General features: G+C 68.0%; 4 protein-coding genes and 2 non-coding genes across 12 annotated transcripts in view; 4 read left to right on the forward strand and 2 right to left on the reverse strand.

Moving 5' to 3' along the window:
- The first annotated feature begins 396 nt into the window (after positions 1–396).
- PPAN (peter pan homolog) lies at positions 397–3,708 on the forward strand. Of its 2 annotated transcripts, none has more exons than XM_089316413.1 (12): positions 397–540; positions 642–812; positions 949–1,050; positions 1,233–1,283; positions 1,493–1,663; positions 2,054–2,130; positions 2,352–2,459; positions 2,534–2,657; positions 2,733–2,811; positions 2,921–3,050; positions 3,123–3,301; positions 3,380–3,708. In XM_089316413.1, the coding sequence occupies exons 1-12, from the start codon at positions 523–525 to the stop codon at positions 3,598–3,600; spliced, it is 1,431 nt and encodes a 476-aa protein (XP_089172539.1). In that variant the 5' UTR covers positions 397–522; the 3' UTR covers positions 3,601–3,708. The 2 variants fall into 2 exon arrangements, with proteins under 2 accessions (XP_089172539.1, XP_069915302.1); XM_070059201.2 differs by having other exon boundaries at positions 421–540; positions 2,355–2,459.
- Positions 1,090–1,174, forward strand: LOC127488507 (small nucleolar RNA SNORD105). The gene has a single exon (XR_007916243.1). It is a non-coding gene; the product is annotated as a small nucleolar RNA SNORD105 (small nucleolar RNA).
- Positions 2,184–2,266, forward strand: LOC138845919 (small nucleolar RNA U105B). Its single transcript, XR_011383240.1, has one exon. It is a non-coding gene; the product is annotated as a small nucleolar RNA U105B (small nucleolar RNA).
- Positions 3,709–3,818: 110 nt separating the features above from the next.
- Positions 3,819–5,671, forward strand: P2RY11 (purinergic receptor P2Y11). Its single transcript, XM_089316414.1, has 2 exons — positions 3,819–3,961; positions 4,599–5,671. Exons 1-2 carry the CDS (start codon positions 3,946–3,948, stop codon positions 5,669–5,671), a joined length of 1,089 nt encoding a protein of 362 aa, XP_089172540.1. The 5' UTR covers positions 3,819–3,945.
- Positions 5,672–5,693: 22 nt separating this feature from the next.
- On the reverse strand, positions 5,694–8,487 carry EIF3G (eukaryotic translation initiation factor 3 subunit G). The gene is made up of 11 exons (XM_070059206.2): positions 8,428–8,487; positions 8,241–8,287; positions 7,841–7,924; positions 7,651–7,739; positions 7,470–7,529; positions 6,967–7,071; positions 6,682–6,871; positions 6,405–6,512; positions 6,186–6,322; positions 5,987–6,093; positions 5,694–5,799 (listed from the first exon to the last, which is right to left on the reverse strand). The coding sequence occupies exons 1-11, from the start codon at positions 8,445–8,447 to the stop codon at positions 5,784–5,786; spliced, it is 963 nt and encodes a 320-aa protein (XP_069915307.1). The 5' UTR covers positions 8,448–8,487; the 3' UTR covers positions 5,694–5,783.
- A 1,995-nt stretch (positions 8,488–10,482) lies between these two features.
- DNMT1 (DNA methyltransferase 1) overlaps positions 10,483–24,216 on the reverse strand; it is a 53,811-nt gene continuing 40,077 nt past the window's right edge. For 3 of the 6 annotated variants that reach the window (XM_089316419.1, XM_089316416.1, XM_089316418.1), the window contains exons 18-40: positions 23,734–23,826; positions 23,444–23,595; positions 23,161–23,348; positions 22,893–23,076; positions 22,365–22,472; positions 21,195–21,292; positions 20,883–21,030; positions 19,384–19,499; positions 18,316–18,520; positions 18,094–18,230; positions 16,863–17,036; positions 15,596–15,817; positions 14,174–14,366; positions 13,815–13,899; positions 13,516–13,644; positions 13,141–13,423; positions 12,909–13,050; positions 12,598–12,764; positions 11,716–12,089; positions 11,453–11,619; positions 11,242–11,358; positions 10,995–11,085; positions 10,483–10,774 (exon numbers count right to left, since the gene is read on the reverse strand). In XM_089316419.1, coding sequence (XP_089172545.1) covers positions 10,737–10,774; positions 10,995–11,085; positions 11,242–11,358; positions 11,453–11,619; positions 11,716–12,089; positions 12,598–12,764; positions 12,909–13,050; positions 13,141–13,423; positions 13,516–13,644; positions 13,815–13,899; positions 14,174–14,366; positions 15,596–15,817; positions 16,863–17,036; positions 18,094–18,230; positions 18,316–18,520; positions 19,384–19,499; positions 20,883–21,030; positions 21,195–21,292; positions 22,365–22,472; positions 22,893–23,076; positions 23,161–23,348; positions 23,444–23,595; positions 23,734–23,826 — 3,611 coding nt within the window. In that variant the 3' untranslated portion in view covers positions 10,483–10,736. Of the gene's footprint in view, positions 10,775–10,994; positions 11,086–11,241; positions 11,359–11,452; positions 11,620–11,715; positions 12,090–12,597; positions 12,765–12,908; positions 13,051–13,140; positions 13,424–13,515; positions 13,647–13,814; positions 13,900–14,173; positions 14,367–15,595; positions 15,818–16,862; positions 17,037–18,093; positions 18,231–18,315; positions 18,521–19,383; positions 19,500–20,882; positions 21,031–21,194; positions 21,293–22,364; positions 22,473–22,892; positions 23,077–23,160; positions 23,349–23,443; positions 23,596–23,733; positions 23,827–24,216 lie in introns of all 6 variants that reach the window. The other 3 variants (XM_070059151.2, XM_070059152.2, XM_089316417.1) reach the window with 2 other exon arrangements.

Below are 24,216 nucleotides of genomic sequence, written 5' to 3' on the forward strand. Positions count from 1 at the left end.
GCCCGCCTCGCCCTGAGTTTCCAGGAGGTGATGTGGAGTTTCCATCCCTCAGCCTGTCTGCAGACAGAGGGTCTCCGCGCGGGAGGACCGATGAACCCCAAGTGCTGCGGGGTGAAAATTAATAAATGTCTCCTGGCTGCTCCCCAGGTGCCTGGCGCCAATGTCCTCTGCCAGCTTGCGGGCCAGCGGGGGACCGGTATCATCCTGGCCCTGAGATCTTGTAGGAGCCCGGGAGTGGGGGACGTGGTTATGAAAATCGCCACAGGGGGAGAAAAAAAATAATGCATCCTGTGGAGGGATTCGAACTAGCGGACCGAGAAGTCCGGAGTCGCAGGCCCCGCCCCGGTTTCCGTAGAAACAGGCACCTGGTGTCTCTATGGCAACTCTGCCAGGGTTCCCGCCCCCTTTTCCCGAGGCCGCTGGGTGCGCCGCCAGCCCGCTGACGTCACCAGCCCCGCGCCGGAAGTGAGGCCCCAGCGCCGGAAGCGGCCCGTGGAGGCGGCCTCGTGGACAGACGGCAGCATGGGGCAGTCGGGGAGGGTAAAACGCGGCTGGCGGGGAGGCGGGGGCGCGGGTGGGGACCCCGCTGAGGCCGCCGCGCTCATCGTTCGCCCCTCGCTCCCCTCCCCCGCCCCGCGCAGTCCCGGCACCAGAAGCGCGCGCGCGCCCAGGCGCAGCTCCGCAACCTCGAGGCCTACGCCGCGCAGCCGCACTCGTTCGTGTTCGCGCGAGGCCGCGCGGGCCGCAGCGTCCGGCAGCTGAGCCTGGACGTGCGGCGGGTCATGGAGCCGCTCACCGCCAGCCGCCTGCAGGTGCGCATCGGCGCGCGGGGGCCCCCGTGTCCGCGGGAGAGAGGGGCCCAGGGGGCGGGCCGTGGGGCAGGGCCCCGCGCGGCTGCCCCCCCACGGCCGTCTGTGTTCGTCCCTCTTGGCTGCCGGGAACGCGCAGGTTCGGAAGAAGAACTCGCTGAAGGACTGCGTGGCCGTGGCCGGGCCCCTGGGGGTCACCCACTTCCTGATCCTGAGCAAGACGGACAGCGCCGTCTACTTTGTGAGTGGCCCCGGGCCCCCGCCCCGCGCCCGCGCCCCGCGCCCGCCTCTGCTGATGAACCCCCGTGCCCTGAGCCGCCCTGATGCTGGCTTCAAAGTAAACGCTCTGAAGAGGTGGGGCGGGGGTCCCCCTGCCCCGCCCCCCCGCGCCCCCACCCTCACGGGCGCCTTCCTGTCCTGCAGAAGCTGATGCGCCTGCCGGGAGGGCCCACCTTGACCTTCCAGGTCAGCAAGGTGAGTGGGGCAGGGGGTGCGGGGGCGGCGGCGGGGAGGGGGCAGGAGGTGGGCGGGGGCCGGGGGCGGGCAGGGGGCCGCTTGGGGCAGGAGGTGGGCGCTGGGGTCCAGCGGCGGCGGGGGGCGGAGCTCGAGCGAGGTGGGCGGGGCTCGGAGGCGGGATGTGGGCGGGGCCGGGGCTGGGGTCACGCCCCCGTCTCCGCCCGCAGTACGCGCTGGTGCGGGACGTGGTCTCCTCGCTGCGCCGGCACCGCATGCACGAGCAGCAGTTCAGCCACCCGCCGCTCCTGGTGCTCAGCGGCTTCGGCCCCCAGGGCATGCACGTGAAGCTCACGGCCACCATGTTCCAGAACCTCCTCCCCTCGCTCAACGTGCACAAGGTGGGCGGGGCGGGGCTGGGGGTCACTCCCGCGCGGCTGGGGCAGGGGCGGGGCGGGGCTGGGGGTCACTCCCGCGCGGCTGGGGCAGGGGCGGGGCGGGGCCTGGGGGTCACTCCCGCGCGGCTGGGGCAGGGGCGGGGCGGGGCTGGGGGTCACTCCCGCGCGGCTGGGGCAGGGGCGGGGCGGGGCCTGGGGGTCACTCCCGCGCGGCTGGGGCAGGGGCTGGGGCAGGTGCAGGGGCGGGGCGGGGCGGGGCTGGGGGGGGTCACTCCCGCCTGGCTCCCCGCCCCGGGCTCTGCCGGCCGCCGCAGGTGCTGCCCGGTGGGAGGCGCCTGGATGGCGGGGGCCCGTTAGCCGGGCCGGGCAGGTCAGCGGCCGCCCCTCTCGCAGGTGAACCTGAACACCATCAAGCGCTGCCTGCTCATCAGCTACAACGCCGACTCGCAGGAGCTGGACTTCCGGCACTAGTGAGGGCAGGGGCGGGGCCGGCAGGGGGCGGGGCGGGCGGGGGCGGGGCGCCGGCCGTGCGCGTGATGACAGCACCGAGCCGAGACTCTGTCTGTGACTGCCCAGTCTCAAAGTAAACGCGCTGACGCACGGCGGGGCGGGGCGGGGCGGGGGCGGCCAGGCCCCACCCCTCGCCCTCCCCCGCCCCTCACCCCGCCCCGCCCTCGCCCCGCCCCCGCAGCAGCATCAAGGTGGTGCCGGTGGGCGCCAGCCGGGGGATGAAGAAGCTGTTGCAGGAGAAGTTCCCCAACATGAGCCGCCTGCAGGACATCAGCGAGCTGCTGGCCACGTGAGCGGGCTGCGGGGCGGCGGGCAGGGGGCGCGGGGGGGGGGGGCTCCCCTGCTGAGCCCGTGTCCGCACAGGGGCGCGGGGCTGTCGGAGAGCGAGGCCGAGCCCGACGGCGAGCACAACATCACCGAGCTGCCCCAGGCCGTGGCGGGGCGCGGCAACATGCGGGCGCAGCAGAGCGCCGTGCGGCTCACCGAGGTGAGGCGGGGGCGGCGGCGGCCTCCGGGCGGCCCCCAGCCCGGGCCGGGGCTCACTCTCCCCCTGCGCCCCCAGATCGGCCCTCGGATGACGCTGCGGCTCATCAAGATCCAGGAGGGCGTGGGCGAGGGCAACGTGCTGTTCCACAGCTTCGGTGAGGCCCGGGGCGCGGGGGCGTGGGGGCGGGCGCGGGGCTCCGCCGCCAGGGGGCGCAGGGGCCGGCTCGGCCGCCCTCAGCAGCCCTGCCCTCCCTCACCGCGCAGTGCACAAGTCCGAGGAGGAGCTGCAGGCCATCCTGGCGGCCAAGGAGGAGAGGCTGCGGCTCAAGGCGCAGAGGCAGGACCAGCAGGCCCAGAACGTCCAGCGCAAGCGCGAGCAGCGGGAGGCCCACAAGTCAGTGGCCGCCGGGCGGGCTGGGCTGGGCTGCGCGGGCCCCGGGCCGGGCTGACCGCGCCCCCTCTCCAGGAAGAAGAGCCTCAAGGGCATGAAGAGGGCCCGGGCCGCGGCCGAGGGCGACAGTGACGCCGAGGACCCCGGCGCGCCCCCCGAGGCTGCGCAGGGCGCCGGCCGCGGGCAGCAGGAGGAAGAGGAGGAGGACGAAGCCGAGTACTTCCGCCAGGCTGTGGGCGAGGAGCCTGACGCGGGTGAGTGTGGCCCGTGCGGTAGAGTGGGCCCGAGGCCGGGGCCCGGCCGGCCCTGACACCGCCTCCCCCTCTCCGCAGACCTGTTCCCCAGAGCCGCCCCGCGGAGCCGGCCCCCGGGGCCCCCAGGCAAGAAGCGGCGGCGGACGGAGAAGCCTGCCCGGGGCCGGCGGCCGGACGGGGACCGGAGGCCTCCGAAGCGCCAGGGCGGGCCGCGGGGAGCCCAGGCCAAGCTGGGGCCCCGAGGGGCCGCCCGGGAGCGAGGGCGTGGCCGGGCCCGGCCGCCGAAAAAGGGGGCCTGAGCCTGGGCCGCAGAGCCGGACTGCCCCAGATTGGGGCCCGGGGGCTCCCAGCAGCCCTCGGTTTCCTTTCATAAAGGAGTCTGCACCCCAATAAATGACCGAACCTGCTCCTGTGTGTGTGCCTCTGCCTCGCGCCGCCCCCGCCCCCAGGCCCCGGCCTGCAGACACCCACCCACCGCGCAATGAGGAAGGAAGCTGTGGGCCGCGTGGAGTGGCTGCCCGACTCGCTCTGCAGGCTGAGGTTGGAGCTGCCGGCGAGGGAGGGGCCGGCCCGCCGCCTCTGCCGCCGCGCGGGCCCGGGAGGGGCTCCACACCAGACGCGCGGGCCTGGAGGCTGCACCTGCCATGGCGGGCCGCTCGGGTGAGGCGCGGAGCAGGGCAGGGGCCGGGTGGTGAGGACCTGGGCCCCGGGGGTGGAAACGCGCAGGGGCGCAGGCTTCCCCGCATGGTCAGGTCTGCTGGGCTCAGGGTGGGCAGTGCTGGGCCCATTGCGCAGGTGGGGAAGCTGAGGCGCGGGGGTGGGGGGCGGTGCATGAGGGGCCCAGGCCCTGTGGGCAGGGGTTGCTGGCCTCCTGGTCAGGTGGGATTGCCAGGGGGCATGAAGCAGGGGCCCAGGGGAGCGTGGGGGCCTCCTCCATCCTAGGGAGGACTCCAGGGTGTGGGTTTGGGGCGGACCCGGTGTGTGTGGGTGAGTGGGGCCGAGGGCAGGTAGGCCAGTCTGAGGCCAGCTCTGGCAAAGCTCCTGGGCGGCCGGCGGCCGTGCTCCGGCAGTAGCCAGGAAGCCGGCAGAGGCGGGGATGAGTCAGCGCCAGGGCCACGGCCGGCCCCGGTGGGAGGCGCCCTCTGGTGGTTGCAGGGAGCCGGGGCCCTCGCAGAGGCGCTGGGTGGTGCTGGCCACTGCTGGCTTCCGTGCGGCCGAGAGCAGTGACCCCGGATGTGAGGAGTGGGGGGAGCCAGGCTCATGACGATGGGGCTCAGCTGGCCGCACCTGCCCACAGGCGCCAGGCTCTGCTCGGCCAACTTCTCCGCGGCCGCCGACCTCGTCCTCAGCGGCTTCCAGGATGGCTTCCTGTGGCCTGTGCTGGTGGCCGCGTTCCTGGTGGCCGTGGCCGGCAACGGCCTGGCCCTGCACCGCTTCCTGACCCGGGAGCCGCGGCCCTGGAACCCGGCCGTGGTCTTCTCGGCGCAGCTGGCGGTGAGCGACCTGCTCTACGCCCTGACGCTGCCCCCGCTGGCCGCCTACCTGTACCCGCCCAAGAACTGGCGCTACGGCCCCGCGGCCTGCCTGCTGGAGCGCTTCGCCTTCTCCTGCAACCTGCTGGGCAGCGTGGCCTTCATCACCTGCATCAGCCTCACCCGCTACCTGGGCGTCGTGCACCCCTTCCTCGCCCGCGCCCGCCTGCGGCCCAAGCACGCCTGGGTGCTCAGCGCCGCCGGCTGGGCCCTGGCCGTGCTGCTGGCCGCGCCCACACTCGCCTTCTCCCGCCTCAAGGGGCCGCCGGGTGCGCCCCGGTGCAACAGGACCCAGCCCGAGGCCTGCACCAAGTGCCTGGGCACGGCGGCCGACGAGCAGCTGGAGGCCTACAGAGCCTACAGCGTGGTGCTGGCGGCCCTGGGCGGCGGCCTGCCCCTGCTGCTCACCCTGCTGGCCTACGGCGCGCTGGCCAGGGCGGTGCTGGGCAGCCCCAGCATGTCACGCACAGAGAAGCGGCGCGTGCTGGCGCTTGTGGCCAGCGGCGTGGCCCTATACGCCAGCTCCTACGTGCCCTACCACATCACCCGTGTGCTCAACGTGGACGCCCGGCGGCGCTGGCTCAGCCGCTGCCCGGACTTTGCCAACGTGACCCAGGCCGTGACAGCACTGGAGCTGGGCCCCTACCTGGCCTTCCAGGTGATGCGGGCGCTCACGCCCCTGGCTGTGTGCGTCCACCCCCTGCTCTACATGGCTGTGGCCCCGAGCCTGCGCTGCTGCCCCCGAGGCCCGAGCCCTGGCCCAGATCTGCCCCTCCAGGCCGCGCCCGCCCCCCGCGCCCCAGCCCCTGAAGCGGCTGGGTCCAGCGAGCAGGGGTGACAGAGTCCACACACACGAGGGAGCACTTTGAGCCTCTTTACTGCCCCGAGCCCCCTGTCCCCCGGGCTGCTGCTCGTCACGCAGGGCGCAGGTGGCGGCCGCGGCTGCCAGCTTAGTTGGTGGACGGCCTGGGGGGAGAGAGAGGGAGGGAGGGGGGCTGACGCGGCTGGCGCCTGGGACCTCAGGGTGTCCCTGGGCTCCCTGTGGGACCTCCGCGCGCGGGGACGGGCCCTGCTGCAGGCCAATAAAGCGCTGTTGCTGCACACAGGCTCGGTGGCTGGGGCGGGGGGGGGGGGTCGGGGGGCGGGGTCTTACTTGGCCCACTCCACGTTGAGGATGAGGTGGTCGTAGCCGAAGCCCGACACCCCGGCGATGGCGCGCGCGGCGTCCTCCCGGCGGTGGAAGCTGATGAAGGCGAAGCCCTGGCGAGGCAGAGCCCAGGTCAGGGTCCCGCCCACTGCCCGGGCACCGCCCTCAGCCCCAGGATGCACGGCCAGGCCTGGGCCCCGCCCACCTTGGACTGGCCGGTGGTCTTGTCCTTGGCCAAGTAGATGCGGGAGATGGAGCCGAAGGGCCGGAAGAGCTCCTGCAGGTCCGTCTCGCGCGTGTCCTCCGACAGGTTGGTGACGCGGATGGTGGCGTTGTCGTCGGCTGTGTGGGCGGGGCAGCTGGCTGAGCGGGGAGGCCCCGCCCAGCACCCACCCCCCCCCCACGCCCAGGGCGCCCGGCTCACCTCGGCGGTTGGGCTGCATGGACTCCCCGCGGCGGCTGGCGCCGTCGCGCAGGCTCGGGGGCACGTACTTCCCCGTCTTGTTCTGGGCAGCCTGCACGGGCTCCAGCTCTGCAGGACGAGGGCGCTGGCGTCAGGCCTGGCGGGCGGCCCCCAGGGCACGTCCCGGACGCTGGCACCATCTGCACGCGCTGCCAGCAACACGGGCACCGCCAGAACCCACGGGGGCGCGCAGGCCCGCAGCACACGGGCAGGGCACGGCCAGGGCCCCCGGGCCTACCTCCCGGCAGCTTCTCCTTCTCGCCCGTGGACAGCCCCAGCTGCTCGGCCAGCTCCTTCTGCATGGGCCCCAGCGTGTCCTTGTAGGGGCAGCGGGTGGTCCAGTGGTCGCCCTTGCAGATGCGGCAGGACACGATCTTCTGGCCCTTGAGCTTGTTCATCGGGTCCTCCTCCTCCTGGCAGTTCAGGTCCTGGGGGGGCGGGGGTCAGCGGGGAGGCAGGGGATCACGGCCCGCACCGCCCCCGACTGCAGCCTGGCCCCACCCCCACCCACGGCCCCGCCCACCTCTTTGCTGGTGATGAACGTCATGGAGACGTCGTCGCTGACCGTGGTGGTGGCCACGTTGGGCCCCGGCGGGTCAAATTCCGAGTTCCCAAACTTCTTCCAGTTCTGGGCTCCGGGGAGGGGGTCAGGTCAGGGCAGGAGCGGGCGACGGCCCACAGCCTTGGGCACCCACATACCACGGCAGCCACCCCGCAACAGGGGTAGCTGCGGCTCCGTGTCAGGCCCAGGCTGGGGGGGGCAGGCGGGGGTCCCTTCCCGGCGAAGCCAGCACCACCAAAGCTCCCGGCCTCCCTGGGTCTCTCCGGGCGCCAGGGGCTTGGCACGGGGCCTGCCGCCAGCCAGGGGCACAGCGGGGGAACCCCCTCCAACCCCAGCCGCTCCTGCACCCCGAGTTTCTCAGGGCCCCAAGAGACATGCAGACACCCCGGCCTCCGGAAGCTCAACTCCCCCTGGAACAGGGGTCCCCAGCTCCCGGGTCAGCCCTGCGGGGGCGGGGGCCTCACCTTCCTCCTCGCGACAGCCTTGGAGGCCTTCCGGGTCTCAATCCTGAAGGTGCGCACGATCTGCAGGTGCGAGGGCAGTGGGTGGGCCCCCTGCACCCCAAGCCCCCGCCCAGGGCCCCGGCACGCCCCTCCCCCAGCCCACCTTGAACTGCCTGCACCCCAAGCCCCCGCCCCGGCCCACCTTGAACTTCTTGCCGTCCTCATCGATCTTGTACTCGGTCACCGTCTTGATGTTCCCGTTGATGACCTCCTTGGGGGGCGGCAGTGGGGCTGAGGAGGGGGACGGGGAGGGGAACTGAGCCCTGGGAGCGGCGGGCCGGGCGGGGGGTGGGGGTGGGGTGGCCAGGGCCGCGGCGGAGGCTGTCACTTACCCCCCGGCAGCAGCTCAGGCTCCGGGCTGGTGTCGCCGGTGGCCAGGGGGATGCCCTTGAGCAGCTCGCTGGTGACACATTTGTCTGCAGGAGGGGGCGGGCGGGGGTGAGCCCCAGGGGCGGGGGCAGCCTGAGCACTGGCCAGGGCACGGGGGTCCTTGGCGTGAGGGTGGGGCACGGGCCGGGAGACCCCGCGGGCGCCACGCCTGGCCTCGGCCCCGAGCAGGACGGGAGGGGTCAGTGGGCTGGCCCCGAGGAGGGTGGCGCGGGGCGGGGGCCGGTGCCCTGAGCAGTGGCGCGGAGGTGCCGGGGCGCCCTGAGCAGTGGCCAAGGCAGGGGCCAGGCCCCGGCCCCGAGCGGGGCGGCAGTGCCCCGGGCCGGGGGCCGCGTGGGAACTCACCGTCCTCGCCCTCCTCCTCCACCTGGTCGGCCCAGCTGGGCTTCGAGCTGCGGGGACAAGCGTGCGGGGACAGAGCTGGGGCGGCGAGGCCGGACGACGGCAGCCCCGCGCGACCCAGGCCCCCTAAGAGTCCCCCAGGACCCCCCCACACTGTCTCCCGAGACTCCCGCCGCCACCCCGGACTCACTCAAAGTCTCCCGTCGGCATTGCAAAGTCTTCTCCACGCAGCCCGAGCCCGGGCCAGAGAGCGGAAGTGGGGGAGGAAAGAGACTTCCGGTTCAGCCGCCGCCGCCGCCTAGAGCGACCCGGCCGAGGATGCTCGCAGCGCCCCCGTGCGGACGGGCGTGGAGGCGCCGCCGTGTGCGCTGGTACCCAAAGCGGGTAGAGGCGGCTAGGCGCCTCCCAGGGTTGACCGGAAATGCAACATGGACGCCGGTTCGAGTCCCGGCTACTCCATTTCCGATCCCGCTCCCTGCTAATGCACCTGGGAAAGCAGCGGATGGCGGTTAAAGGGCTCAGGCCTCTGCACCCACGCGGGAGACCCGGAAGAAGCCCCTGGATCCTGGTGTTGGGCTGGCCCAGGACTCTGCTTGTTGTAAACATCTGGGGAGTGAACCAGCAGATGGAAGATCTAATTGCCTAATAAATACCTTTCTTAAAGACTTGACAGGAGAGTTTCAAACAACCCAATTTTAAACAAATTTTTATTTCAGAGGCAAAGACACCAGTGGGATGTCCTATCTACTGCTCACCCCCTAAAAATGCCCAAAGCAGCCACAGCTGGGCCAGGCCGAAGCCAGGAGCCGAGCACTCCATCCGGGTCTCCCACAGGGGTGGCGGGAACCCCATTCCTTGAGCCGTCATCACCTCCTGCCTCCCAGGGTGCTGCAGGAGCTCCGATATGGGGCCCCGGGGACAGCCGCTAGGCTCAGGACCCGCTCCTGGAGTTGCCACGTCTGCTAACGTCCAGTTATGGACGAGCTGTGGAGGCACAGACAACGTAAGCTCTCTGTGTGGACACAGCAAGTACTAGGCTGACTGCTGGACACCACGGCCCAGGGCAGACACAGCACCGTCCGGGGTGGTGGAGCCCGGGCAGGAGGGAGCCGGGAGGCACGCCACGGGGCTCCACTTCCGATGCGGCTCTCTGCTGTGGCCTGGGAAAGCAGTGGAGGATGGGCCAAGTCCTTGGGCCCCTGCTCCTGCACGGGAGACCCGGATGGAGCTCCTGGCTCCGGATTGGCTCAGCTCCAGCCGTTACAGCCATTTAGGGAGTGAACCAGTGAATGGAAGACCTTTGTCTCTCCCTCCAGATAAGTCAAATAAAATCTTTAAAAATAAAACCGCTGGGGCGGGCAGCCGTTCAGACACAGCTTGGGCCGCGCCGGCTCCCCTGCCGAAGTGGCGGAGGCTCTGCCCCAGCTCCGCTTCGAATCCCAGCTTCCCGCTAACCCAGCGGCGCCGGAGCCTCCCGTCCAAGGAGAGCAGGGCCGAGTGCGCAAGGACGCTCAGGGCCCTGCGGCTGGAAGGGCAGGAAATCAAGGGTTTTGTAAACTTGGCGTTCCCCTGGGTGAGGCTGTGGTGCAAGCGCCACCAAGTGGCCGTCTAGGGAAGTGCAGGTAGCGTTGGTCCACACAGTGACCCCCGCCCCCCAGGCTGCTGTGAGTCAGGTTCAAGACCCGGCTCCTCGGCTTCCAAGCCAGTTTCCTGCTACTGCATCTGGAAAGCACCTCACGGCTCGGGCTCAGCGACCAGCGTGGAGCTCCAGGCTCCCGGCTCCCACCTGGCCCGGCCCTGGCTGCTGTGGGCATATGGGGAGAGAAGCAGCGGATGGAGGACCCCTCTCTGCCTCTCCTTCTGACAAGAAAGTAAAGAATCCAAGAGGCCTGAGCCGGGCTGATGCTGCAAAGTCCAGCTAACAAACTCGGGCAGATGAGGGGTTTTGTTTGGGGGTGGGCGGGACGGGGGTCGGAGGGCAGCTCAGGGGCAACCCCGTCTCTTGCTGCACTATCCACTGCTCTGGTCGTAGGTCCTCAAGGTCACAGAATGGCTGCTGCATCACCAAGCCTCGCGGCCCACTCCAGACCCAAAGGGCTAACAAGGCCGTGGAGAAGCCACACCGTCGAGTTCCGGCCGATCTCATTGACCAAGACCGAGTGGCAAGGTGAGCCCCCTTCCCCAGACAGATCTGGGTGCAGCGCGAGCCCCCACCCCCTGCGTCAGTCACGAGTCGGCACCCAGGGAGGTTTATAGGAGAGATTTATTTGAAGAAATATTACAACATATAAAAACTACATAAAGTTTAATTTCCACTCGGACAGTGGTCATTTGATATAATGCATAATAAAAAACTTTTAAAATCCGGAGCGCACGGAGAACTGCACGGAGCGCCGCCGACGCCGGCAGCCGGGACGCACACCTCGCGACAGCCCCGCGGCGGCGGAGTCCACGCACAGCGCGCGGCCGGGACTGGGCACGCGGCACGAGGGGGTGGGGCTAGTCCTGGGCAGCCGGGTCCTCCTGCTTCGCCTTGGCTGAAGGGGGGGGGGGGGGCGAAGTCAGGCGGGGAGCACGGCCCACGCGTGGCCGAGCGCGCCCTGCGGGAAGCTTCTGGACCCCGGCGCACCCAGTGGGCAGCCCGGCTGCACACCCACTGTGTGCCAGGGCTCCCGGCAGGGGGGAGGGGCGGGGCGGGGTGGGGCGGGGCGGGCGGCCCACCCGGGTCCCGGAGCACGCGGAGGGCCCGCTGCCTACCTGAGGCGCTCTCGCGCGCTCTGGCCAACACACACAGCTTGATCTCCAAGCCGATGGCCTTGGCCAGGGGCGGCGGCACGGCGTTGCCCACCTGCGGGAGGGGGAGGGGAGCAGGGCGACGCCTGACGGCACAGCCGGGCCAGGGCCCCCGTCCCCACGTGTCGCCAGCAGCCAGGGGCCTCCAGCCCGAGGCTCGGGGAGAGGAAGGTGCCGGCCCCCCGCCGTGCCCGGGGCACCCACCACCCACCTGCCGGTGCTTGTCCAAGATGTTGCCGAAGAGCCGGTAGGTGTCGGGGAAGCCCTGGGAGCGGGCGCACTCCCGCACGCTCACCACGCGGTGCTGCTCGGGGTGCAGCACGCGGCCCTGAGGGGAGGGGGCGAGACGGGCGCGCTGTGCAGAGGCCCGGCCGCCCGCCCCCGCCCCGCCCCCGCCCTGCCCCGCGCAGGCGCACACCCACCTGCTTGCCCATGGGCTCGGGGTTGGTGACGGTGGTGCTGAAGAAGCCGTCCCACTCGAGCCGCCCGTAGAGGCCGGCCCAGTGGTTGTGCCTGTTGCCCGTGTGGGGCAGGCACCAGGGGATGAGGGTGTTGAACTGCCTGGCCATGGGGTCGCACGCCTTGCCCGCTGCAAGAGAGGGGCCGGCGGGGCTCTGGGGTCAGGGGGCCGGCGGCTGGCTGCGCCCCCCGCCCCTCCCCGCTCCGCGCCCCGCCGCGAGCCCACCTTCCACGCAGGAGCAGACCCCGCGGAGCGCGCCCGAGTTGCTGCGGCCGTTCTTGCGGTCGTGGTGGGTGTAGCGCAGCTTCTTGGCCATGGTGCCGTCCGACAGGCGCACCTCGATGTTGGGCAGGTCCCGCCAGTCGGAGCCGGGGGCCAGCGGGATGTGGCGCATGCGCGCGGCCACCAGGGCGCTCATGTCCTTGCAGATGTGGTCCCTGAGGATGGGCTGGTACTGCGCGCCCCGCAGCTGCCGCTGGAACCAGGACTGCGGCTCCCCGTTGTAGGAGATCTCGGGCGCCGAGGCGCCGTTCCGGATCTCGGGCAGGTCGGACATGGTGTCCCGCACCGTGATGGTTCGGAAGGGCCCGGAGCTCAACCTGCGGCGGAGGGGGCGTCGGCGCCTCTGGGGATGCTCGCCGCCCGCCCCCTCCCGGCTCGAGGTCAAGGCCCCCCTCCGTGGACTCCCTCCCTGCTCTGCTGGGGCCTGCAGCCACGGGGAACGAACTCGCGACAACGGGCTGTGGCGGCGAGAGCCCTGCCGGCAGCACCGGCACCCACATGACGCAGCGCCCTCTACGCCTGGGAATGCACGGGGAGACGGCCCACGTGCTCGGGCCCCTGCGCCCCCAGGGGAGACCCGGATGGAGCCCCAGGCTCGCGGCTTTGGACTGGCCCAGGCCTGGCAGTCGCGGCCATCTGGGGGAGTGAACCAGTAGGGGAAGATCTGTCTCCCCCACTTATGTCGCTCAAGGAAGCCTTTAAACAGACAACCGGACGACACAGGTCAGGCCCCGAGACCGGGGGAGACGGAGGGCCCCGGGGCCGCCCGGCTGCTCGGTCCACTCAGCCGGGAGTCCCGACGGAGCCCGGGGGCGGGTCCCCCACCTGGTGATGTTGCTGACGAACTTCTTGTCGTCCACCACGACGCTCAGCTGGCAGGCCCGGGGCGCGAACACGTGCAGCGGCTCCGGGAACAGGGGCAGCTTCTCGCCGGGCGCCGCGGCCAGGATGATGGCCCGCCTGCGCGTCTGTGCCACGCCGTACTGACCGGCCTAGGGGTCGGCCACGGGGTCAGCCGGGCCCAGGCCGGGGCGAGGCCCGCCCGGACAGTCAACCCCCAGCTGACCAGCGAGTGCACCGCGTGACCACCACGAGGGGCCAGCCGAGGAGGGGGCCCGCCCGCGCCCCGCGCCCACCTGCAGCACGCCGAAGGTGCACTGGTAGCCCATGCGGACCAGGCAGCGCAGGGTGAGCTTCAGGACCATGGAGCGCTTGAAGGACACGAAGTTGCGCACGTTCTCCAGCAGGAAGAAGCGCGGCCGGTAGTAGTCGCAGTAGCTGCGGGGCGGGGCGCCGGGCGGTCACTCCCGGCCCGGGCTGCTGGCCCGCCCCCCGCCCCACCCCCACCCCGGGCTGCCCTCCCCCCACCTGAGGAAGGAGACCACCAGGGAGTTCTTGAACTTGGAGTAGGTGCGCGAGTTGAAGCGGTTCATGCCGCTGAAGCCCTGGCAGGGCGGCCCGCCGCATAGCATCTCCACGTCGCCCTTCTGCGGCAGCCGCTGGCCCAGGGAGTTGGTCTTCTCGCCGGCCATGACCAGCTTGAGCAGCACGTTGCAGTCCTCCGTGAACACCGTGGAGCCCGGGTTGTTGAGACGGAACGCCTGGGCCGCCGGCTCCCACATCTCGATGGCCCACAGCGTCTCCGAGATGCCTGGCGGGTTAGGGAGAACGACACGCGCCCTGAGCGGGAGCCTCGGGCCTCGGCGGGAACTCAGCCCGGGGCGGGCGGCGGGGGGCGCTCACCCGCCTGGTGGAAGCCCTCCGACAGCCCCCCGCAGCCCGAGAAGACGTCCAGCGTCCGCAGCTTGGGCAGCTTGATGTCCAGCTCCGGCTCGCTTGGCTCGCTCGTCGGGGACCTGGTCTTGCTTTTCCCTGCAGGAGAGGCCGCGGGTTAGACCGAGGGTGGGGGGCCTTCCTCCCATCCCCCCAAAGCCTCTCTCCCAGGAGAGCTTCAGCGGGCAGGTGGGCCTGGGTGCCCCCCCGCCACGTCTCTCCCAGGAGGGCCTCGGCGGGCCTGGACGCCCCCCCCCCCCAGCACTCACCTTTCCCTTTGCCCTTGCCCTTGTTCCCGGGGCTTCGGGCGTGATTCGGGGGGTCCTCGAAGGTCTTGCTCTTGGCATTGTAGGCCTGCAAAGGAGGGAGGCCTGCGGTCTGGGAGGGAAAGCACGGCGCCCCTCCCTGCCGCCGCCCACAGAGGGCGCTCGTTCCACCCGCGGCCACTGGCTCTGTCCCAGGCGGTCTCAGCGCGCTAGGCCGAAGTTACAGCTTCCCATTTTTTTTAAAGCCAGAAACGTTAGACCCCAGAACGCTGGCCGACCGTGTCCTAGGGGGGCCGGAGCCCCAGTGCCCAGACCCACTCCGCGGCCGTGGCCGCCCTCCCTGCGGGCGGCGGGGGCAGCACCTCGAGGAAGTAGAAGCGGTCGGGGCCGCCGTCCGAGTAGTCCTGCAGGCACTCGGGCAGGTCCTCCCCGTACTCCACGGTGCAGCGGCCCTGCACGGCCTTGAAGTCCACCACGGCCTCTTCGTTGCTCCAGTACAGCAGGTTGATGTCTGCGTGGTAGCTCGCGGGCGTGGACCTGTGGGTGTTCTCGGGCCTGCGGGCGGGAGGGGGAGAGGCCGCGTCGGGAGCAGCCACAGCCCGAGCGGCCCGGGTCCGAGAGGCCGAGACTGCGGCTGTTTCAGACTGGTTCTGGGATACTTGTGTGTGCGGGGTGTGCCGTCTCGGGGATGACAGCCCAGGCTAGAGGCGAAGCCATGCACACCTCGCACACGCAGCCAGAACGAACCTGCGTCTGGCTGCGACCCGTGACTGAGGTTGAGGGTGCAGTTCTCTACTCGCCCTGCAGGTGGCGCAGGACGTTCGCTTTGGGGCCAGGCACCGGGGAGCAGCAGGTGAAGTCCCGGCTCCCGCCGTCTGGGATGGAGGCCTGCCTCTACTTCTGACCCAGCTTCTTAACACAGCCTGGGAGGCAGGGATCTCACCGAGTCCCCACCCTGCAGCCACGCAGGAGACCCGGATGGAGCTGCAGGCTCCTGGCTTCAGCCTGACCCAGCCCTGGCTGTTGGAGCCATGCAGGCAGTGAACCAGTGGATGGAAGCTCTCTCCTTACCCCCTCTGCCCCGTCACTCTTTCAGGGGAGGTTTCAGGTTCTGAAGCATTTCAGTTTTGCATGAGGGATGCTCAGCCTGTCAACACTGTCACATTCCCAGGGTGCTCTGGTGGACCAGGCCTGGCTCAGGACCACGGTGCCCACCTGCTCCCTTGTGTACCGGTCATACAGGGCCCTTGTTCCCTCCCGCCATCGCATCTGGGGACCACGAGGACTTGGAGTCCGCAGTACCCGTCAGCTGAGAGCGGGCGCGAGGGAACCCAGATCTGTGTGGGTTCACTTCCTGTTAGCTAGCTCCTTATCACTACCAGCTAGGAGGGTCCCAAACAAGGGCTGGGTTAAGCTAAGAGCCTGGGCAAGACAGAGGAGCCCCAGATCCAGGGAAGAGCGGTCAGCGGCAGGACCCGGGCAGGGGAGGAGGCAGACCCCGCACAGGTCTGTGGGACTTGGACGGTCTGGGGTGCAGGGGGGAGGCGCAGGCAGAGCCCAGAACGTCCTGTCCCTGCCTGGGTCACTCAGGCATTTACACCGAAGGGCTCCTGCAGAAGCAAGAAGCCAGGGCTGTAAGATGTACCCCCAGGAGCACGCAGGAACACGGCCACCTCGGCCGACTCCAGAATGCGGCAGGGTGGCGGGGCCGGAGGCCCCGTCTGTGGGTGCACCTGTGCATGCCACGCCCCCCCCCCAGCAGAGCCTTCCGGAGCCCCGCCGACCTGTAGAACTTGTTGAGCCGGATCTTGATGTCGGTCTCGTTGGGCCGGCCGTTGCTCTTCTTGGCACAGAAGATCTCCTTTATGCGGCCGATGCGGTAGGGCTCGGGCGCATCCAGGTTGCTGCCCTTGATGTAGTCCGAGTACTTCCGGTAGTGTTCCGGGTACAGTTCCTCGTCCACGGCCTCCTTCCGCGACCGCTTCACGGGACTGGACGGCTTGATGCTGCAGGGAGGAGGGCGGGGCCCCCAAGATGAGCTGCTTGTGAGGGTGGGGGTTGTCGGATCCGTCTCGCGGGAGCAGCCAACGACCTCAACAGTGCCCGCGCAGGAAGACGGCTCCGCCTCAGGTCGCTTCCAGGGTGGTGGCCAGCTCCCTGCCTCCCAGCCACACTCACGGCTGGCTCTGGACACCGAGCATGAGCAGAAGTGACGTGGGCGTGCCCGGCCTGCTCTCGCCATGGGCACGAGGCCACTGCTCAAGAAGGTCAGGTCTTTCGAGGAGCGTAAGCAGACCAAGCCCTCCCGCGGAACCGCAGTGGGCGCCACACTCAAGCCAAGAGAAATTCTGGGGTCCTCAGTTACCGTGACTTGTGGGGGCCACCATGGCATGTCCAGGGCACTGGACGCGACACAAGAGGAGCCACAGGGCAGGGAACAGAGCGTCTCAGGGGACCCAAGTTTGGTCCGAGTGCTGTGAACAAGCCAGCTGCCCCCTCTGGCCACCAGGGCCCCCGGCAGGCGCTCCAGGCCAAGGACAGTGGGGCCAGAGGAGGGGACGCGGTCTGGAAGGGCCCCACTTGCCCTTTCGGGACACAGAAATGCAACCGAGCCCGGGGAACAGGTTCCCACGGGGACTGAAGGGAAACTTGATTCCAGGTCAGCACACGTGGGCTACAACTCCCAGCATGCGCTGGGTTAAGCCTGATTGCCGAGCGAATCGAGGCGACAGCCATGTGCTGCCGCGACTCTGACCCCAGAGAGGTCAGAGAGGTCAGAGAGGTCAGGGCAGTGGGGCCTGACGTCACCTGACCCAGAAAGCACCCCATCACGCGTTCCACAGGCACTGTGTCGGGCACCTCACCTCTCCCTTTCCACCGCCGAGCTTCCCCTGCTGTCAGGAACGGGGAGGCCCCACCCTCCGCCCCCTGGCTGCTCAGAGGCAGGCGGGGAGGGGCCGACCCCTGGGCCCTCTGGTTTCACGGCTGCACTCTACTGCAGAGCCGGGCAGAGCCAGCTCAGACACTGCTGGGAGGGGCCGGGGCACTCACTTGAACGTGAAGGCCTCAGGGGGCAGGTACACGCCGTCGCCCACACGGTACAGGACGCCGTTCTTGGTGGCGGAGCTGTAGAGGACCCGGGTGTCCAGGTCTTCAAGCTGCTCCAGGACCCTGGGGATTTCTTTCTGCCGCATTTCGGCCAGGCGGGCACAGCTGGCGCAGAACCTGCGGGAGGGGACAGGCAGTGACCCCGGCGGCAGAGACCAGCGCTCCGCACTTCGTGTTCACTCGCGGGAGGCCCTTGCTTGGGCCAAGCCCACAGAGGGCACACAGCACCAGGAAGTGACAAGGACAGGTCTATGGGGAGCCAGCAAGAGCGGGATCCCAACATGGGGTCCCACTAGGAGCAAGGCGGCGAAGAGTGGCTCCAGGAGGGACCCGAGTCCAGGCACTCGGCTGTGGGACACGGGCGTCTCAAGCAGCGGCTTCATGGCGGCACCGAGGCCCGCCCCACGTAAGCGCTCTGAGTGCACTAAGGCAGGCTGAGCGGGCACCATCGGCAGGTTTTCTCCCGAGCACACCGTCAACCTACGAGGGGCTTCTGGGGAAGCTACAGGTGCACCTCATTGCACTGTTCTGGGGGTGCTGGCCTGCCCTCCAACAAGTGAGAAGCAGAGGTCGGCAACAGGCATGGGGGCTAACCATCAACAAGGGGTCTGGCTGCGAGAACAAGAGGGCAGAGAAGGGACCGGCGCTGTGGCGTAGCGGGTAAAGCTGCCGATCGCAGGGCCGGCATCCCATATGGGCGCCGGTTCAAGTCCCGGCTGCTCCACTTCTGATCCAGCTCTCTGCTGTGGCCTGGGAAAGCAGTGGAGGATGGCCCAGGTCCTTGGGCCCCTGCACCCACGTGGGAGACTAAGAAGCTCCTGGCTCCTGATCAGCTCAGCTCTGGCCATTGCGGCCATCTGGGGATAAAAGATCTTTCTCTGCCTCTGCCTTTCAAATAAGTCAGTCTTTAAAAAACAATTTGAAGAGGTCAGAGGGCAGAGGTCTCAGTCCCAGAGGACGGCGACACGCGGCGCGGTTGCACGAGGGGCACATCCTGAAGCGGACGGCGCCTTCCTCCAGCTTACAGGGGGTCCCCCGTACTTCAGGCAGTTCCCATGGGGTCCAGCTGCTCGGGGCAGCAAGCGGGGAGGGGGCGGCTGTGCGCCTGCGTGCAGACCCCCCGCCAGAAGCACCTGGAAGGCTCCCAGGGCCGGGCCCTCACGCGCGTACTCACTTGTACTTGTTGTCCTCCGTGGGCTGGGTCTTGGGGGGAGACTCGAACCTCGCGTAGTCCTGGTCGTACCACAGCTGGTAGAAGTAGGTCTTGCCGTCGTCATCCCCTGCCAGCATGGACTCGGGGTCCATGCCTCCCTGCGGGGAGGAGAGCCGCGTCAGGCGCACTGCAGCCACGAGAGGCGAGGGTGGGGGGGGGTGAGAGCGGGCGGTGGGGGCTCACCTCCATGGCCCAGTTCGCCGAGGGCGCCTTGTAGACCACCGTCACCTTGCTGTGGATGTACGACAGCTGCATGTCCTCACACTCGTCCACCAGGAACAGCTCCCGGGGGTCCGACGTGGCCCCCAGGACCGTGTCGGTGCCGGCGCAGAACCAGTGGGCGTGGAACATCTGCCCGTTGCTGCTGTCCTCCCACAGGGCTGTCACTCTGCAGGCGGACACGGGACCGGGGAGAGAGCTGGCACCTTGGCCGGCGGACAGGGGGCTGCACCCTGGGGGGGGGGGGTGCTCGTACAAGGCTCTTTCAGTCATGGAGGTTAAGATGAAAGATGACCTCGCTTTGTGCAAGAAACTGACACCCATGCATCGTTTCTCATTTTCTACAGGTTTTTGAAGACTCCCTGTATATGTGAATTTCAAAATTCTTGCCGGGGCCAGCACTGTGGTGCAGCAGGTTAGTGCCCTGGCCTGAAGTGCTAGTTCGAGTCCCAGCTGCTCCACTTCCGATCCAGCTCTCTGCTACGGCCTGGAAGAGCAGAAGATGGCCCCAGTCCTTGGACCCCTGTATCCGTGTGGGAGACCCGGAAGAAGCTCCTGGCTTCGGATCAGCGCAGTTCCAGCAGTTGTGGCCATTTGGGGAGTGAACCAGCAGACGGAAGACCTGTCTCTGCCTCTCTTCTCCGTGTAACTCTGACTTTCAAATAAGTAAATCTTTAAAAAAAATTCTTGCACCGGCATCAACCTTAAAGATTTACTTGAGACAGAGACAAGAGAGCTCCCCTTTGCTGGTTCACTCCTTGAATGCCTACAACGGCCAGGGCTGGAGCCAGGAACTCAATCTGGGTCTCGCACAGGTGGGTGCCAGGGATCCAAGCAGCTGAGCCATCACCTGCTGCCTCCTAGGGTGTGCATTAGCAGGAAACAATTCAGGAGCTGGAGCCAGGAATCGAACCAGGGTACCCGGACGTGGGATGCAAGGCCTCTTAACTACTCGGCTAAAGGCCTGTGGTAGATATATCTTTTACCTTACTCATGAGGAAGTGCCCCGAGGTCAAGGGCAAGCACACGAACCTGGCCAAGTACAGGGGCTTGGAGGAGTCATCCGGGATCACAGAGACGCAGTCCCCCACTTCGAGGGTCTCCGCGTCGATGCACACCTTCTCGTAGTAACTCTTCTTCCCGTCGACCTGCAAACCGAAGCGGCGTTCCAGGGGAGGGCACTTGACGGCCCTGCCAGGCTGCCCCAAGGGACCCCGCCATGTCTAGAACACCCGACTCATCTCGTCCCTTCTGAGGTCAGCCCAGGCAGCTCCCCGACCCCGGCTCTGCACTCCAGCGCCAGCGGCCACCTGGGCTCCAGTGTTGTTTCTATAGCACCACAGCCCGCCTGTCACCGAGGTCCACGGCCACCTTCAGACCCAACTCCTCCTGCCCGCCAGCCCCTTCGCCCCACCTGCTCCAGTCACACGAGGAAAGCTGGTGGCCACTGCAAGGCCATGCTTCCCCAGCTCTTCCCCTGCTGGCTCCCATGAACTCCAAGGTCACCACGCGGCCCAGCCCCACCCCCACGGCACTCCCCCCACCTGGCAGCACCCATCTGTCCTCCTGCAGGGGCTTAGCCACATCTGGGGCTTAGACCAGCAAGGGCCGGGCCCCCAACCTGACGGCACCTGTGGTTTGTGGACATCAGCAAGTGAGAGTGAGGGGACACCTGTCACCCGAGCTTTGGTGAAGGCATTGGCCCTCTGGCTGATGGCCACCAGCACCATAGGCGAGCTCCCAGCACCTGAGCACACCCATTCCCTCCAGACGGGGCTGTGACGGCGCTCGTCCAAACCAGCTTCGAAGGCTAAACTGCCCAACGCCCCACCATGTGTCAAAGGCCCCTCCCCCGTGAACAGTCACATGGGAGGCAGAGGGGCCGGTACTGTGGTGCGCCAGGTTAAGCCGCTACCTAGGATACTGGCATCCCATTTGAGGGCCAGTTCCAGTCTTGGCCCAGCTCCCTGCTAATGCGCCTGGGAAAGCAGCGGGAGATGGCCCATGTGCTTGGGTCCCTGCCACCCACATGGGAGACCCGGATGGAGCTCCCGGCTCCTGGCTTTGGCCTGGCTGTTGTGACCATTTGGGGAGTGAACTAGTAAGTGGACAATCTCTTCTTAGTAACTGACTTTCAAATAATTAAGTTGACTTTCAAATAATTAAGTCTTTAAGAAACAAGGCAAAGAGACAGAGGAGAGAATTCCCTGCAAGAGCTGGGAGCTAGGAACTCAATCCGGGTCTCCACACGGGTGGCAGGGACCCATTTCTGCTGCCTCCTGGGGTCCACACTAACAGGAAGCTTGAGCCAGGAGTCGGAGCTGGGACTCGCATCCAAGGCCCCAAGTGGGAAGTGGGCATCCGAGCCATTCGGATACACCAAATCCCCACTCCTGGGACGATCGGGAAGAGGGAATCAAGCTTCTCTGGTGCGTGGCCAGGGGACCTCTCAGCCGGTCCTGCTGCCCCCAGCGGCCGACGGGCAGGTTTCTGGGGGCCTGGCTGGCGGGAGGCAGGGCGAGGAGGCTCACCTTGACCGCGTCCCCACTCCAGGAGATGCGGTTCTTGTTCTGCTTCTTCTTCTTCCCCTGGTGCATCTTCCTGGGGGAAGGCATCTCTGGGATGTTGTCGTCCACCTCCTCGTCGTCATCGGCCTCCTTCATGGCCATGTTCGGGCACCTGCGAAGTCGCCCGTTATGGCTCAGGCCCCTCTGCAGGACGGAGCCAGCTGGGGCTGCCGTGGTCAGGCCTCGGCAGGGCCCCCGCCGGCTCTGCACGGGTGCGTCCCTCACAGCCCAGGCCCCCGTGCCACGGCGCCCTGACCGCCAGCTGGCCCGACTCACCGCCTCTCCTGGCAGGCCTGCTTGCTCCGGCCACTGCCCCCGAACTTCACCATGTCCTTGCACGCCTTGCACTTCCCACACTCGGGCTGCTGGCAAACCTGGAACAGCATTGCACGGGCCAGTCAGCCAGCCACTCCTAACGCAGCCTGTAACTCCTGGGGAAGTGTAGGTTTTCTTTAAAGCTTGTCTGAAAGTCAGTTACAGAGAACAAGATAGAGGTCTTGCATCTGCTGGTTCATCCCCCAGATGGCTCTAACAGTCAGGGCTGACTCAGGAGCTCCATCCGGGTCTCCCACGTGGGTAGCAGGGGTCCCAACGTTTGGGCTATCATTTGCAGCGTCTCCTAGGCGGTCAGCAGGGAGTTGGATCAGAAGTGGATCAGCCAGGACAGGAGCAGCCATCACAGGGGGCAGCTTTACCTGCTGTGCCACAATGCTGGCCCCGAGTTGTAATTTAAAGTGTGCGTGTTCTACCTCATGAGAGGCATCAGAAAATCAGAAATAAGACCACCACCCCTGGGACAGCAAAGGGAAGAGGCCAGCCAGGCGAAGCGGGGAAGAGAGGAGCGACGAGGGTGGTGAAGGCGCAGCGGGGAGCCGCGTCCCGACTCGAGTCGGGTGCTCCCAGCCGCACCCCAGCCGCTCTAAGTGGAGACGCGCACGAGCGGCTTGGCTCACGACGCTGCCGCGTCACTCATCACCGAGAAGCTGCCTCCGGCGGCCAAGTCTGATTAGTCACCCGGCGAGACCCGGCAGCCCGGCACCTGCAGCTCCCACAGCGCAGCCAACCCGGGTCGAGAACGCCAGGAAAGCTGCCGAGGACGCACCGCAGGTCCCCTAGTCAGGGCGCACCGCCGGCACCAGGAGCTGTGGGGCCCCGGGGGGACATGGGCGGGGTCTCTGCTCCATGCCAGCACTGCACCGCTTTAGAGAAGGGACTGCAGCATCGTGGATTTTGGTGGTGGTGGTGGGGGGGGGGGGGGGCCCTGGACCGAGTCCCCTGCAGATGGGGTGCCGCACACTAGGCCAGTCAAGAGGAGTCGCCTCGACCTGGCCCATCAACACGGGACATCCGCTACGGACAACGGAAGCGGGAAGTGAAGGACTGTCAGGACTCTTGCACCACGTGAGAACACTGAACACCAGGCAGGAATGGTGGAGACACACAAACCCGCAACAGGCACGGAGAGCCGGAGGGCAGGCTCTGGGGCAGCGGCTGCGTGTCTGTGTTTGAGTGGCCACCTGAAGTCAGCTCACCTAGCGGAGAAGCAGAATCCACCTGACGCCTTGGTTACACGGCTGGGGATTAGCTCCTCCAGAGTGGGGGACACACACACGCACGGACACACGCACGGACACACGCACGGACACACGCACGGACACACGCACGGACACACGCACGGACACGGGGAATTCACAAAGGGAGGCCTTCAAAGGCCTCAGCTCCAAGTCCAGCAAACTCCCCTGCAGCCCCGAGGCAGCACGGAGCTGCCCGCTGTGGGGGCGGTCACTCCCGCGCACTCCCCCTGGGCAGAGCCAACGCCCCGCGGGGAGCCAGGCCCGAGCCAGGCCCTTCGGTGGCAACAGCAGCACCGACAGCGTCCCCGTCCCCTCCCTGCGCTTCCGGCCGACAGCACGAGCACCAGCTCTCCCTCCCCGCTCCCGCTGCCAGGGTCCCGGGCAGGCCCCGCGGCGGTACCTCGCAGACACCACAGCGCCGGCGTTTGAAGGCGTTCTCCTTGTCCTCTCGGTCATCCTTCTCGATCTGCTCGGCGAAGAAGGTGTCGAAGATCTGGTAGACCAGCTTTGTGGTGGTGGCCTTCGTGGGCCCCTTGTCCTTCTCCTTGGCGGAGTGCCTGATGGTCTGCCGCCGCTCCGCCCGCCTGTGGGGACAGGGGGCCCCTGTCTCAGCAGACCAGGAGGCGGCGCAGGCCGCTGGGCTCCGGCACCGTCCTGCCGGGTCTCACCTTTGCCCCAGGGTGACCCCGGCCAGCTTGATCAGGTCTCGCATGCAGGGGGTCAGGAAGATGGGCTGCTCGTCGCTGTCCTTGGCGTCGTCGTAGCTCTCCACCTGTCCCACCACAAACTGGGCGTGGCGGAGCAGAGAATCCTCCGTGAAGCGGTTCAGGTTCAGCGAGGAAGGGGGAACGGTGGTCTGGAAGGAAGGACAGACAGCGGGAGTTTCCCGACTGCTTAGGCCAGGCTGTGCGGCGGCGGCGAGGCTGCGCGTCCGGGCCCCGAGCGCCCCACCTCGATCTTGTTGATGAGGTCCTCGTAGGTGGAGTCGGGATTGCTCTGCAGGAACTCGACCACGATCTTGCTGATGTAGATCTTCTCCTGCATCAGCCCGAAGATGGGCGCGTAGTCGGGGCTGGGGTCCATGAGGATGTACTCGGCGAACGCTGCGGGGAGGCGGAGGCGCCGGTTTGCTCCACGTGGGCGAGGCTCCCATCACCGTGGCGAGTGTTTCTGTCCACTGACGCTCACGGTTGCAGAGAGCACTCTGAGCCCAGCCCCGCCCACGGCGGCCACACACTTACAGGTGCTGAAGCCGATGAGGGCCTTCTCCCCGCCATCGAAGCCCGTGATCCACCACTCGTTGATGGGGCCAAGGTTCTTGCCATTGACACCGCCTAAAAGCAAGAGCAGAGAAGTTTCCCAAAAGGCCATGAATCAGGTGCCACAAGGGAGCGGGCGCTTGGGCGCTGGGCCTAGTGGCTGAGACACTGCTTAGGGTGACCACGCACGCATCAGGGTGTCTGGCCCCTTCCCAGCTCTGGCTCCTGACTCCAGCTTCCTGCCAGTCCAGACCCTGCAGGGCAGGTGATGGCTCAGGCCACTGGGCCACTGCCACCCATGTCGCAGACTGCCATCGAGTTCAACTCTGCTTCAGCTCCCTGGTCGCTGAGGGTACTGGGGAACGTGCTAGCGGTTGGGAGATCTGTCTCTGCCTCTTAGACACACTAGAGGACAAAACCAAACCCAGGAGGCAGTACGCCCAGCTCCCTTGACATTTCTTCCAA

Source organism: Oryctolagus cuniculus, chromosome 16, assembly GCF_051225735.1.
Source record: "Oryctolagus cuniculus isolate XC-2025 breed Fujian yellow rabbit chromosome 16, ASM5122573v1, whole genome shotgun sequence".
NCBI lineage: Eukaryota > Metazoa > Chordata > Mammalia > Lagomorpha > Leporidae > Oryctolagus > Oryctolagus cuniculus.